The 13753-nt window shown below is 44.6% G+C and overlaps 1 protein-coding gene and 1 pseudogene across 3 annotated transcripts; both read right to left on the reverse strand.

The window, feature by feature from the left end:
• Window positions 1-2164: 2164 nt before the first annotated feature.
• Window positions 2165-10512, reverse strand: Rwdd2b (RWD domain containing 2B). Of its 3 annotated transcripts, none has more exons than XM_028756349.1 (5): window positions 10383-10512; window positions 5201-5427; window positions 4999-5066; window positions 4510-4872; window positions 2165-3503 (listed from the first exon to the last, which is right to left on the reverse strand). In XM_028756349.1, the coding sequence occupies exons 2-5, from the start codon at window positions 5405-5407 to the stop codon at window positions 3269-3271; spliced, it is 873 nt and encodes a 290-aa protein (XP_028612182.1). In that variant the 5' UTR covers window positions 5408-5427; window positions 10383-10512; the 3' UTR covers window positions 2165-3268. The 3 variants fall into 3 exon arrangements, with proteins under 3 accessions (XP_028612182.1, XP_028612184.1, XP_028612183.1); XM_028756351.1 differs by lacking the exon at window positions 10383-10512 and adding an exon at window positions 10106-10121; XM_028756350.1 differs by lacking the exon at window positions 10383-10512 and adding an exon at window positions 9333-9350.
• Window positions 8246-8849, reverse strand: LOC114611622 (annotated as a pseudogene).
• Window positions 10513-13753: the final 3241 nt, after the last annotated feature.

Genomic DNA, 13753 nt, shown 5'->3' on the forward strand with positions numbered 1-13753 from the left:
TATACAAGTATGTTTTTAATGAAGCCATAAAATATTGCATAGGGATACACATATATGCCAGGAAAGTACAAAGACATATGAGAGTGCCCCACACTTTCAAGAAAGGGTTCAGACCAGCAAAGACCAAGACTGTAAGCAGCAACAGCACATGAGTGGAGACTCCTAAAAGGTTTACAATGTTACAGTAACATTATGGCTACTCATTGTCTTAGTCTTATAACTTTTCTTATACAATGTATAGTGTATCTTGGAGCCCAGGCAGTGGCAAGGTGCATTCCTTTGATCCCAGCGCTTTGGGGGCAGTGGCAGGTAGATCTCTAAATCCTGAGTTTGCTTTACAGAGCAAGTTCCAGGGCTAAACAGAGAAACCCTGTCTTAACCAAAATCAATCAATTATTGATTGATTGATTGATTGATTAAAATAAAAAGTCTTCATGTACACTAAAAGTCAAAAAGAGTAGGGATGGGAGTACCTAACGTGGTAGAGTGCTTCCCTGGCACTCCTGAGCCCTGAGTCTGATTCCCTACATTGAACAACCAGGTGTGCTGGCTCACCCTCCAATACCAGCACTGAAGATATCGAGGTAGAAGAGGTGAATCAGAAAATTAGGGTCAGCTTTGCATACTTAGTGAGTTCAAGGGCAGCCTGGGATATGTGAAAATCTGTCTCAAAATATAAAATATAAAAAAAGAAACATCGGGTCACAGAAGCATGAGACATGGCCCCTACCTCCATCTCCACCCATATTCCCACTCTTCCTGGGAACAGGGGAACAGGCTCTTCCAGATAGCAGGCAGAGAAAGTGAGATCTGTCACATCCTATGCTAACTAGGTTCATGGTTCTTATAGATACTCCTTGTGCAGAGGTCCTTGGGACTTTCCAAACGCCCATCTCATCCAGAAATAGAATACATCGTGTCTTTTAGTCTAGTTAGGTGGCATGAGCCCACCCTGGCTCCACTGCCTCCTAACACAACACATGCCCCCTCCATACTTCCTTCAAAATGGGCCTTAAGAAGAATAGGTTCTGCTTTCCCTAAGCAACCTGAATTTCTATTTCAGACCCACCACGCACACACCTCTTCTGCCTTTCTGACATCCTAGAGGCCACTGAAAGAACCCAGTGTGTGTGTGTGGGCAGGGAGGGCTATGAGGAGTGACGTTAATAGTATTGGAGAATGACTTGATGGAGCACCTCTGTCCTAAGCCCCATCTCCCCTCCTATCTAAAACCTAATACAATCCTAGGCTTTTTATGTATTATGCTGGCAAAACAACAGCAAGCACTGGTGATAACACGGTACAGAGGTACATTCTGATGTCTCTCAACGTTGCTATGATGGGCCCAATCACAAGGGTACTGCATATGCTGTACCATAAGTGGATGTTTGGCCTTCATCTGTTTGAGACAAGTTCTTGCTCTGTAACCTAGGATATCTTCAAATTTTCCACTGTCTTGCCTCAGCCTCCCAAGTGCTGGAATTATAGGTTACCATACTCAAATTTTTTTTTTCAAATAGGAAATTTTTTGAGGAACAGGGTCTCACCATGTAGTCAGGACTAACCTAGAACCCACTATATAGACCAGGATAGCTTCAAAGTCAGAGAGATCCACCTGCCTCTACTTTTGGAGTACTGGAATTAATGGAATACACTACCACACCTGGATCAAAAAAGTGCCTTAATTAGGTCAGAAATTCTGTACTCCTCTGTTACATGATATCTAAGCCTGTTTCTAGTTAGGGTGTGTCTCGGCCCTTAGCACAAACCTTTAACCCCTCTGGCTGGAATACAGACTTGTCCTTAGTTCCACCTTTAATCTCAAACAATGAAGGTAAAGTTAATACTTAAGGACTTTTGAAAACATTTGAGCTCAAACTGAGTGCAGTGACACACACACACACACACACACACACACACACACACACACTCCTCTTTAATAATCCCAGCATGCTGGAGGCTGAAGCAGATAGATCTCTGTGAGGTGAAGGCCAACCTGATATACACAGTAAGTCCCAAGCCAGCCAGGGCTACACATTGAAGCCCTGTCTTAAAGAAACAACAACAACAAAGCATTTGAGCTCGGCTCATGCCTCAGTCTTCAGTGATGCAAGGCCAGACAGGGACCGAATCTAAGCACATGGAATTAGAAATGAACCGCAAACACCAATAAGGAAGGCTTTATTCTGTTTGTACTTTAGAAGGCAGGGTAGTTTCAAACTTCTGACTACTGACTGCTGCTAACAAGCACAGAGAGTTTTACATTTCGTTTATTTCAAAGGTCAGGAGATAGGCAAGGATTAACATTGGGTCTGCATGTGACAAGATTTCTTGTAAAATGGCATCTCTGAGATATCTTGGCTCATCACTCCCTTCTCCTGTCATCACTTCAGTGTCCGTGGCAGAAGGAGAAGAGAAGCAAATTCATCCCCAGAAATCCTGCAGCTGTAACCTACAGTCAAATGTAGCTGCACCCAGGAAGGTGACAAGGAAGCTTTTCCAGGTTTCTCAGTAAAGGCAGAAGAGTGTTAGAAATGCCTAACAAGTTGAACCACCAAAATTACCTTCACATATAATTTGTCTTTCAAAAATTTCTGCATGAATAACTTTGTTTTTATTTTTGTTTTGTGAGACAGAGCCTGATGTAGCCCAGCTGGCCTTGAACTTCCAATCCTCCTGCCTCGACTTCCCAAATCCTGGAATTACAAGCATGTACCATCATATCCAGCTCACATCAAGAAATTTCCAAGCTGTAGAGGTGGCTCAGTGGTTAAAAGGGTACATTGCTCTTGCAGAGGACCCAACTTTGGTTCCTGGCACCCACACTGGGCACCTCACAACCTCCTGCAACTCCAGCTCCAGGGATCTAATATCCAGAATATACTTCCCTGTCTGTGTTCATGCACACACCCTTGGAGGTCAGAGTGCATCCAATGCCCTGAAGGAAAGACTTATAGGTGGTTATGAGCTTCCCTGCCACAGGTGCTGGGAACTGAACTTAGGTCCTTGGCGATAGCAGTGTTTGCTCTTAGCCTCTGAGCCATTTCTCCACCCTTCTCTGTCAGTAATTTAAAGTTTACAAGTTGAAAATCAGTTCTTCTTCCAGACATGACATGTTTTAACTGATACACTTCAGCTATATTAATTTTTTTCTTATGACCCCAACCCTAGAACATTCTAGAATGGAGGTGAAATAGAATTTCAAGGAAGAACAGCTTGATCAACAGAGGAACAGGGAGCCAACAAGTCTGACATCCCCTCTGCTCAGTCACTGTCCTTCTACACCAAAGAACATCTGGAAAACATCCCCACATCCCCTGGCATTTAAGAACTGATACAGCTGACCAAAGTCCATGTGGTTTCCTCTGGCTCCATGGACATTGAAGGCCTTTTCTTCAAAAATGGAAAATTTCCGCTGTTCTTCCATTCCATTGGCTGTACCATCAAAAGGAATGTCTTCTCGATGACGAATTAAAATCCTCTTCCAGTTTAGTTTTCTGAGTCTGAAACACAGTTTTTCGAAGTAGAAAATTTCAAAATGTATTTTCTACAGCGCTGAGCTAGAATCTGTAAGACAGACTTATCAGAGTTGGGAGTGGGGGCACACGTATTAACACAGCACTTGGAAGACAGAATTCAAATCTCTGTGAATTGGAGACTAGCCTGGTCTACATAGAGTGTTCCACACCAGCCAGGGCTATGTAGTGAGAGAGATTTTGTCTCAAAAACAATACAACAAAGTGTGTGTTCCTGTAAGTACAGAAGTAATCTCACAGGGACTTATTTTTTGTCCAATGGTTCTGATTACATCTTAACACACATTTATGGTCACTATTACTGTCTTACCATTAGAATATGACTTTTGATTTTAATAGTTAATCATTTACTTTGGGAGCCCAGTCACGTGGATCTCAGGCTGGCCTCTGTCTTGACCAAAGGTGGCACTGAACTCTGGATCCTGTCGTTTCTACCTTCAAAGAACCAAGATTACAGATGTGTGCTACCATGCCTGGTATACATGGTGCTGAGGATAGAACCCAACGCCTTGTGCATACCAGGCAAGCACTGTTCCAATCGAGCTACAAACTCAGAAACTGCTGCAAATATTTTAGAATGGTACAAATTGCTGACTCTTAAACTGCTTAAGCAACTTCTCAGAAACTAAGTAGAGAAATAAGATTACTGGCTATTCTAGTGCTCACAAATAATCCCCATTTCACAAGCTGAGAGTTGGCCATATTCATTAGATAAGAGAAGGGCAGATTCATGAAAACTGACAGGTTCTAGACAGCGTGTGGGAGGGGCTCAATTTATCCATAGTGCATTTACAGAAGGGTGCTGTGCTAGGGGAGAGCTAGGTGATGCTATGTGTGACTTCCACCTTACCACCCACTTGAGACTGAATCCTCATAAAGACATCCCCCGGCACATACTTGTTTCTACATCTCTAGTAGCATCTTTCAAATTACACCTACTGATGTGCTATACATAACACAGGTGAAACCTCACCTTGACCAGAATTCCTCACAAGCACTTTGTGGGCCTTCCACACACACCACGCCAGGTTTCCCAGGCATGCTAAACCCAGACAGGGACAGTTCCTTCGCCCACTCTAGGATGTTTCGTCTTTTGCATTTGTTGTAGATGTGGTGGCTGTAGATCCAGAGCCTCGTGAAAGTGAGATCCACTGGCTGGACTGGGCTTTGCCTGGCAGGGGAGGACAGAGCATCTCTGCTGACATAGTCAGAGGCATGCTCTCTAACCCACTCTGTGGCATTCAGTATACAGACATCTCCAAGACAGTTCTTCTGCAGGTATGCTATCAGATCTGTGTTCAGCTGAGTCTGCTGGGATCTACTCAGCGATACTGATCTGACAGGAAAAACACAAGGGGAAAAAATTCAGTCGATTTCTTTGGACAAGAAAATAAATGAAAGAATTACTTTTATCTTCATGTTAATTTTGACCGGTATAGTGAACACGATTTCTATAACATACCTCACTGTAATTTCGGGCAGGACTGTAGGGTATTTAAAAGGAAGAATGCAAGACAAAGAAAATGTCACCTGAGAAGAGGAGGAGGAAGAAAAAGGCTATGAATATTGTTTTAAAACACACACACACACACACACACACACACACACACACACACACACTATTCCTATCACACTCCAACTCTTTCCAGAACAGACAGAATTACCATTGCTGCCTCAGAGAAGTCCAGGCTCACATTGATCGTAAAGTATACTTGCGATGATCGCCCCTCCATTGTCCTCTTCTCAAGACAATCTTTGAGCTCTGCTAACGCCAGTTGGTCATTCACTATCAGCTCATTCTCACCAGGGAACATACTGGCCAGGAGGTCCAACTCGGAGAGCTGGGCCTCTGCCTGCTCCATCTCAACCATGCTGAGACATCCGTAAGATCCTAAGGAGTTGAGGATAAGAAGAAAGAATTAAATAGAATGACATAGACATTAACTTTAAAAAATACTTAATTCCTTTATTAAATGAAAAAATTAGAGTATTCCCTGTTATTCTATTTTCATATATCATATGCTGGGGACCAAAACAATGAGGCTACAGACAGTTTAATAGATAGGAGTGCTGCCTGCTCTTCCAGAGGACCTGAGTTCAGTTCCCAGTGCCCATCTTGCATGGCTCACAATGGCTTGTAACTCCAGCCCCTGGGAATACTATGGCCTCCATGAGTACCTGCAGATATTCGGCACACAGTCTCCCTCTGTCTGTCTCTGTCTCTCTGTCTCTCTGTCTCTCTGTCTCTCTCTCTCTTACACACACACACATTTTTAACTAAGAGACAATCCATAGACATTAATAGTCTATGCAGTATTCTATACCTAGACAGTAGATTATCTAGACAAGTGACCTGGCATTTCTAGTTACAACAGTGGCCATTCTCCTTGAGAAATACACACCATGTACTCAAAAAGCTATGCCAAGGATATAGCCAGAGGAGTGGCTGTGACGAGTTACACTGGAACTCAGGATGAACAAATTAAGAGAGTAAGTCATGTGTTTTTCTTTCAAGTAGACATTAACGTTTACTAGTCTTTTACAACTTTTACTTATTTTATACATGTGACTGTCTTGTCTGCATGTATGTCCGAGTACCATGTGCGTGCCTGGTGCCATACATAGGTGAGAAAAGGGAATCAAACCTCTGGAACTAGAGTTAGAGATGGTTGTGAGCCACCATGTGGGTGCTGGGAATTGAACCTGGGTCCTCTGGAAGAGTGACTAGTGCTCTTAACAGCTGAGCCACCTCTCTATCCCCCATTTAGTGGTCTTTAAATAGAAGAGCCAGGTAGGGGTGTTGGCTCATGCCTGCCATACCAACATTCAGAAAGCTAGAAAACTGTAGGTTCAACGCCAGCTTGGGCTATAGAGCGAGACAAAACAAAACAATAAAAGGTGAAATGATGCATGGGGGAGGGGAAGGCCACTCTTCCCACAGCTCAGGCAGCCCCTTTTCACAGTTGAAAGGTCCAAACTTAGGAAGCTGAAACTGCAGAAGAAAGTTAAACTATGATGATTTCATCCTCTATCAATGGCTTCCACTCTTGTCCATCTAAGTCCTGCATCCATGGCAGTTGTGATGCTTCACATCAGAACACTAAAGCTGCTGGCCAGACATGGTGGCACATGCCTTTAGTCCCAGGCTGGCCAGGCATGGTGGCACATGCCTTTAGTCCCAGGCTGGCCAGGAATGGTGGCACACGCCTTTAGTCCCAGCACTTAATTAAACCGAGGCATTGACTTGGGACACAGAGGCAGGAAGACCTCTGTGAATTCAAAGCCAGTCTGGTCTACATTGAGTGTTCCATGCTGGCTAAAGTTACACAGTAAAGTAAAAATAGATAGATAGATAGATAGATAGATAGATAGATAGATAGATAGACAGATAGATAAAAAGAAACAAAGAACTTAAGGAAGAGACTAGTTTAAGAAATATATGTAAACAAATATTATAAAGTCATTAAAATAAACATTGTTACTAAGTTCATAAAATGACTGCCTTAAAACTATAAGGGGAACAACAAAGCATTATTGTGACAATTATCGGTTGCCACTTTTTTTTACAGAGATTTGGACCAAAGGCAGGGCCTGGTACATGATCACACATGCATGAGAAAAGTCAGAAAAGGAATGCACCAAACAGTTAACCGTCAACTCAACAAAGTTGAGAGGCGACTTCAGCTTCCTAGTTTTTACACGTTCAGAGTCTACATAAAAGACGCAGCCCCCATTTCTGAATTGGGAACAATATGGCTGCAGTGTAAATCAAGGATGAACGTGTGGCCAGCCAGGCAGTGATGGCACATGCCTTTAGTTCCAGCACTCAGGAGGCAGAGGCAGATGGATCTCTCTGTGTTCTAGGCCAGCCTGGTCTACAGAGTGAATTCCAGGACAGCTAGGGCTACACAGAGAAACTCTGTCTAGGGGAAAAAAAAAGTATGACCAATGCTTTAAAGGATGGGTGGGTTGTCAGGTTTAGTAGCACAAGCCTTTAACTCCAGTACTTGGGAGGCAGAGGTAGGGATTATCTCAGTGAGTGTGAGGCCAACCTGGTCTACATGGTGAGATTCTGTGTCATAAGTAAAATAAAATAAACCAACAAAAATAAAATGATTCCTGTCAATAAAGTATTATTTGAGTACTGCTATGGCTTCTACCAGCCATTAACTCAACAAATGCTTCCCAAACACTTGTGTGTCAGGCACTGTACTTGACTTCGAGAATAAAATTAACAACGCCAGCAAACTCTCTCTGCTGTCACAGAGGGTTAATTTAGTGGCAGGCATCTTGACATCAAAAAAAGGTTTTGATGTGTTTAGTAAAAAATTGAGACACAGCATGAATAAAGAGCAACTGTGTACCAAGGGATTAGACTATGTAGGGTGCTGAGGACAGCGCACCTCTAGCTAGCCTTGGTGGTCAACTTGACTATATCTGGCTGGAATCAACTAGTACACAAGCTGCTGAGTACTTCCATGGAGGATTTTCTTTTTTTCTTTTTTCTTTTCCATACAACTCTCTATTTATTTGTGAATGAGCATTCAATAATGCTCCCAATGAAAAATGGTGTAATAAAGCAACTTTTAGTATGAAGAGACAAGAAGCTGTGAAGCCAGTGGCCACTCGGCGCTGCAGAAGGGAAGAGAAAGCAGTCTGCATGAGGGAAACATGGACTGGGGAGAAGAGAGAGGCACAGGAGGCAGAGCTCAGACGGACAGTGACACGAAGCTGTTGTATTACTAGATGTTTCGCTTGAGGATATCTGAGCACGGACCAAGGACGCGTTCAAATTGAGGTTGGTCCGACTTAACGCACTTCAAAGGGCCACGGGCAACCACAGTGGCAGCCCAGGGACGATTCATCAGCAGGGCAATTTCACCAAAATAATCCGAAGGCCCCAGTCATCCCACTTCAACAAATTCTTCGTTTTCTGACCGACGCTGCAGCACAGCAGCTGTGCCCTCTAAAATAATGAAGAACTCATCCCCCCGGTTCTCCTTGTACCACGATCTTCTGTCCATCTTCAAACTGGACAGGCTCCAGCGCGTCAGCTACTGTGAGACGCTCCCACTTGTCCAGAGACTCTAAAATAGACACTTTACTAAGGAATTCTTCATACATCTTCCTCTTTCGCAGAGTGCTTCCCATGAGGATTCTCCAGTAACTGTCTTGGTCGATGCCCCACAGTTTCACGTTTGTCTTTGCTTTGACAGTGGCTGCTCTGGGTGTTCCATAAATCAAAGCCAGTTCTCCAAAGCTCCCTCCTTCCCCAACACTGGTTGCCCATTCATTATTGACATAGACATCCATTTCTCATGGAGGATTTTCTTAATCAGATCATTTTTAAACAGTAACACCCACCCTAAGTGTGAGAGGCACTTTTTGGTGGTAGCCCAGATAAACAGATGGGAGAGGAGAAAAGTGTCCTTGGTCTGCTTCCCCTTGCTGGCAATTCATCTATCCCATGTCTGCTGCCTTCCTTTGATGCTATTAGAACCACCTTTGGGCTTCGGGACTTCTCCAGCACCAGACTGTCATTGCTGAAACAGAAAGACTTGTAGACTGAGCAACTATTGGATTCTCATCCTCTCCTGTGTGAGCCACCCATGTTGGACTAACTGGACCATATTACACAAGCCAATCTAACAAGCGCCTCAGCCCCTTTCTACACATGGAGTGTAACGGCATGTTTAGAAAACAGCAGTCTAGGGTGTGTTAGACCAGCTGGCAAAATGAAAGCGAGGTGGGAAGGAACAGAGTCGAAGAGGACAGAACCTTGGATTTCATCCTCACCAGCACAGAGGGCCACTGCAGGAACTCATGAAGGGGCTCCTACCCACTTCAATGAAGGAGGAAGCAGGGAGACCTGGGAGGGATGAAGGGAGCTTGGGTTATGGTAGTTGTGGTCAAGTGATAGTTCTAGACATAGGGGAGTAGAATCAAGAGGATTTGCTGCTGAATTATACAACTATGTAAGAATGACCCCCAGGTTCAAGCTCCTGGAAAGGTGGATTTACCATTTGTTTAGATAGATATAATTGTGGGAATGTGGCCAGCCAGGCAGTGGTTGGTTGCACAGTTACAGCACTTGGGAGGCAGAGGCAGAGGCAGAGGCAGGTAGATCTCTAAATTCAAGGGCAGCCTGGTCTACAGAATTAGTTTCAGGACAGCCAGGGCTACATAGAGAAATCTTGTCTAGAGAAAAACAAAAACCAAACCAACCAACCAACCAACCAAACAAACAAACAAACAAAACGTGTGGCCAATGCTTAAAAGGATGGATAGATTGTTAGGCAGGTGTAGTAGCACAAGCCTTTAGCTCCAGTACTTGGGAGGCAGAGGTAGGGATTATCTCAGTGGGTTTGAGGCCAGCCTCTGGTCTACATAGTAAGCAGAGAGTTCTTTGCTAAAGTTACATGGCTTCATTAAAATTTGCTTAGCTTCAGAGAAAATCTTATTGGGGTAGGGATTGTGTAAACATTTGTATGTGTATGTACACACACACACATACGCAGACAGAGAAACACACACACACACACACACACACACATATATCACATACACACCCGCCTTTGTTTCCGGAGTACTGAGAGTAGCCACTGCCCCCGTGGGATTACTTAAGGATCTAAACCTAAACTAAGGTAACCAAGAGTTAACGCAGTTGCCGGCCACGCAGGCACAGTGACAACTGACTGGACAGCCGCAGAATGTGGGCGGAACCATGAAACGCGGAAGACGATTCTGACCAATGGGCGGAAGGCTGCTCCGGCGACCGCCCATTCGAGCCCCAGTGGAGAGATGGTCTTAGTTCCGCTTAGCTAAAGCATCCGATGCCACACTCACCAGAGCTGGGGCTCCCGTACTGCCGACACCCCGGGACTGGACGCGCTCGCAGTTCGGGTCTCACTCCCAGAGAGACGAAAGGGACCGGCGCGACCCTTGAACCCTTCCTGCGGGAAGCCAGCTAGCGCTTTGCGGGGCCTGCGCATGCGTGCGGACGCAAGTCCCGGAAGCAGGAAGCTCTTCACTTCTTGCTTGGGATTCACGTCTGGAACAGTGAAGGGATACTTTGACCCCCGCTAGATGCTTTCCGATCCTGCTTTTTATTCTTAATATTTCACCATCCCGGACTCATTGTCTTCCTGGGTACTGGGGCTGTGGCAGTGTTACAGGACCGGCAAGGAATGTCAGCCAGCAGACAACAAATCTTTTTCAAGGGGAGGCAGAACTTTAATGTCTAAGTCTAGAACAGAAATATTAAATAGCTTACAGTCTTGTCATTCTCTTTTCTATACGTGACCCGTCCCTACCCCAACTAGAAGCTAAGCAAATTTTACTGAAGCTATGTAAGTTTAGGAAACTACTTTGTGTGGACTACATGGACATCTATGGTGGTTACTTCTCAAGAGATGTATTCTTTTCCAGAAAAACGGGAAATTCCCAGGCTTACGAAAGTGTTTAGTAGTTGAATTTTAGCTATACTAGAAGTAAAACTGACGTATAGTTTCGATTTCTTATTCCTACCTAACAATTCTTTCCTAGGTGTTAGGGAAAAGCTCGGGGTCTCAAACAAGCCACCACTCCAAACTGACGCCCTGAGACAATGCAAACTTTACTCTTGATGAAGAGGGTGCTCTCACAAAAACGTGCACACAGATAGGAAGTGCATTTGATTTTTGTTGGTAGTTGGCTGGATTTTTTTTTTTTTAAATAAGTCAGTGTTTTCATGAGCCCTGGCTATCCTGGAACTCGCTCTGTAGATCAGGCTGGCCTCAAACTCTCTGCCTCTGCCTAACATTTATTTGGTTTTTATTTTAGCTCAGGTGGTGACTGCCTTTTCCCCACTGATTGGTGCCCTACCTCTCAGTCTTAATTCAGTTTAGCTAGTCTGAAAGTAATTGGTACATAGAAAACGAAGGGGGTCGGGCCAGTGGTGCACACCTTTAATCCCAACGTGTGTGATGCAGAAGTGGGTGGATCTCTGAGTTTGAGGCCACCTAGCTTGGTCTACAGAGTGAGTTACAGGACAGCCAGGATTACACAGGAAATCAGAAAAAGAAAAAAAAAAAGAAGAAGAAGAAGGGAAAGTGGTCATACTGCTCTAGGTGATCAACTTATTAGAAAGGAGCAGTTGGCCTTTTGTGTAGTAAACAAAGGTTTAACTGGGGGATTGAGTAAAGTCTTAACAAAGTAGGAGAGAAATGTATTTGAATTCCTTGTTTGTTCTAAACACAAGGTTTATATTTGGTAGAAACTGCATTTCGTGTTTCTTTTTTTTTTTTTTGGTTTTTCAAGACAGGGTTTCTCTGTATAGCCTGGGCTGTCCTGGAACTCACTCTGTAGACCAGGCTGGCCTCGAACTCAGAAATCCGCCTGCCTCTGCCTCCCAAGTGCTGGGATTAAAGGTGTTCGCCACCACCACCCGGCGCATTTCGTGTTTCTTCCAGTAGGTTTGTTAATCATACAAATCTATGTGAAGCTTGCCATTTTTCCTTCTTCAGGAGCATTGCAGGCTGTGTTTAGTGGAGCTAACATGGGTCCACTGGAGCAATGTGTTAACTGCACATGTATACAGATGTGGATTAGACAGTGGTGGAGATAATTCCAAATCCTGGGTTTCTAGGAACTTCCCACTTGTGGCAATTCTTGTCTCTAAACCAGAGAGCAGTAAGACATTAGAATCATGAGCAGGTAACTGCTGTTATCCATCCTGGCTTTAAGTGTTCTTGGCTGGTAACCGAGCTGGGAAGAACTCTCAATTTATCCCTATTACTAAAAGGACAGTGAAAGGGGCTCCAACATGAATGCACTTTTAGAAGGTTTTTTTTTTTAAGATTTATTTATTTTTATGTATATAGGTACACCATTGCTCTCTTCAGACACACCAGAAGAGGGCATCAGATCCCATTACAGATGGTTGTGAGCCACCATGTGGTTTCTAGGATTAGAACTCAGGACCACTGGAAGAGCAGCCAGTGCTCTTAACCACTGAGCCATCTCTCCAGCCCAAGATTTTTCTTTCTTATCCAACCATATGCACACACTCTTCTTTCATTGTGGGTCCCCAGTTCTGGAGGGTGTCCCACGATGATCTTCCGGCTGAGGACAGAGTGAGAGCAGGGAGGGTCTGCTACCATCTCTGCCGCTGCCGCTGCCTCTGCCCATCTCCACTATCTGTTGGTCTCTGGCCAGGCCCGGTGTGAGAGGTCTGGGCCAAAGGGTACAGAGTGCGAGCAGGGAGGAGAGACTGCCTGCCCCAGCTGATGCCTCTGCCCGAGTCTCCGCTGTCACCAGGTGCTGCACCTATCTCTCAGCACTGAGCCGGCCCCGGGCTGGGCTGATAGGAAGCCGGCTAGCTGGCAAGGAAGCAGCTTGGTGTCCCAAGAAGGTTCCGGGAGAGCAGAACTCTCCCCAAGTGTTACAGCTCTTGAAACAGAAACTCTCAGACACCAGGATGGTTCTCAAACACACCTTTACTTCTCCAGAATAGAGCCCTTATATACAGTTTCAGGGTGGGTTAGGGTCTGGCAGCAGATAACGCCTATTGGCTTGGTCTGAGAGCTTGGAGATAGCTCATCTACATGTAGGAGAGCCTGAGGCACTGTTCCTCATGACTGACGGTGATAGACCTCTCTTTGGAAGGGGCTGTGGAGTGCCGAAGCTGAATGAAAAGAACCAGGTTCTGGGGGCAGAGCCGAACACCTTTATCTGCTGTCCTGATAAAGGTCCGGGGTTCAAGACTTGCTCAACCAGGCACCCAGCTGCTTCTCTCAGCCCACCACCCCACATTTCATTTTTTTTTTCATCTTAGAAATGATACTGGAGTGAGGTAAGAGATAGGGGGGTTGCAGAGGGGAAACTGGGAAGTGGGATTTAAAAAAAACATACTTCTAAAAAAAAAATGGAAAAAGAAATGATTTGTAAACACTTGTTATTCGTTGATAGTAGATGCAACCTTTCAGAACTAGAAGAAAAACCCACAAAAATAAGACTTTATAGCAGCTCTCTAGCCCCATTTTGGATGTTTTGTCAGTTCAGTTATATAATGACTCTTTCCTCTAGCTTTTTAAACTTAGAGCAGATGCGGAGAGGAGCATGGCTTAGTACAGTCACCAACGCACCATACCCACACTTAGCAATGTCTGGGTGCAATTTGGATTGTCCCACGTGAAAAGATGCAACTGCTATCCGGTAGGAAGTGCTGTTTTACTTCC

Source organism: Grammomys surdaster, unplaced genomic scaffold, assembly GCF_004785775.1.
Source record: "Grammomys surdaster isolate TR1022 unplaced genomic scaffold, NIH_TR_1.0 126118, whole genome shotgun sequence".
Classification (NCBI taxonomy): Eukaryota; Metazoa; Chordata; class Mammalia; order Rodentia; family Muridae; genus Grammomys; species Grammomys surdaster.

Excerpts from the sequence above, each read along its gene's own strand:
- Rwdd2b (XM_028756349.1), bottom strand. The coding sequence starts at position 5,407 with ATGGTTGAGATGGAGCAGGCAGAGGCCCAGCTCTCCGAGTTGGACCTC. Across the intron at positions 5,067-5,200 it reads ACTTCTCTGAGGCAGCAATG|GTGACATTTTCTTTGTCTTG; the intron begins GTAATTCTGTCT and ends TCCTCTTCTCAG. Across the intron at positions 4,873-4,998 it reads CTGCCCGAAATTACAGTGAG|ATCAGTATCGCTGAGTAGAT; the intron begins GTATGTTATAGA and ends TTTTCCTGTCAG.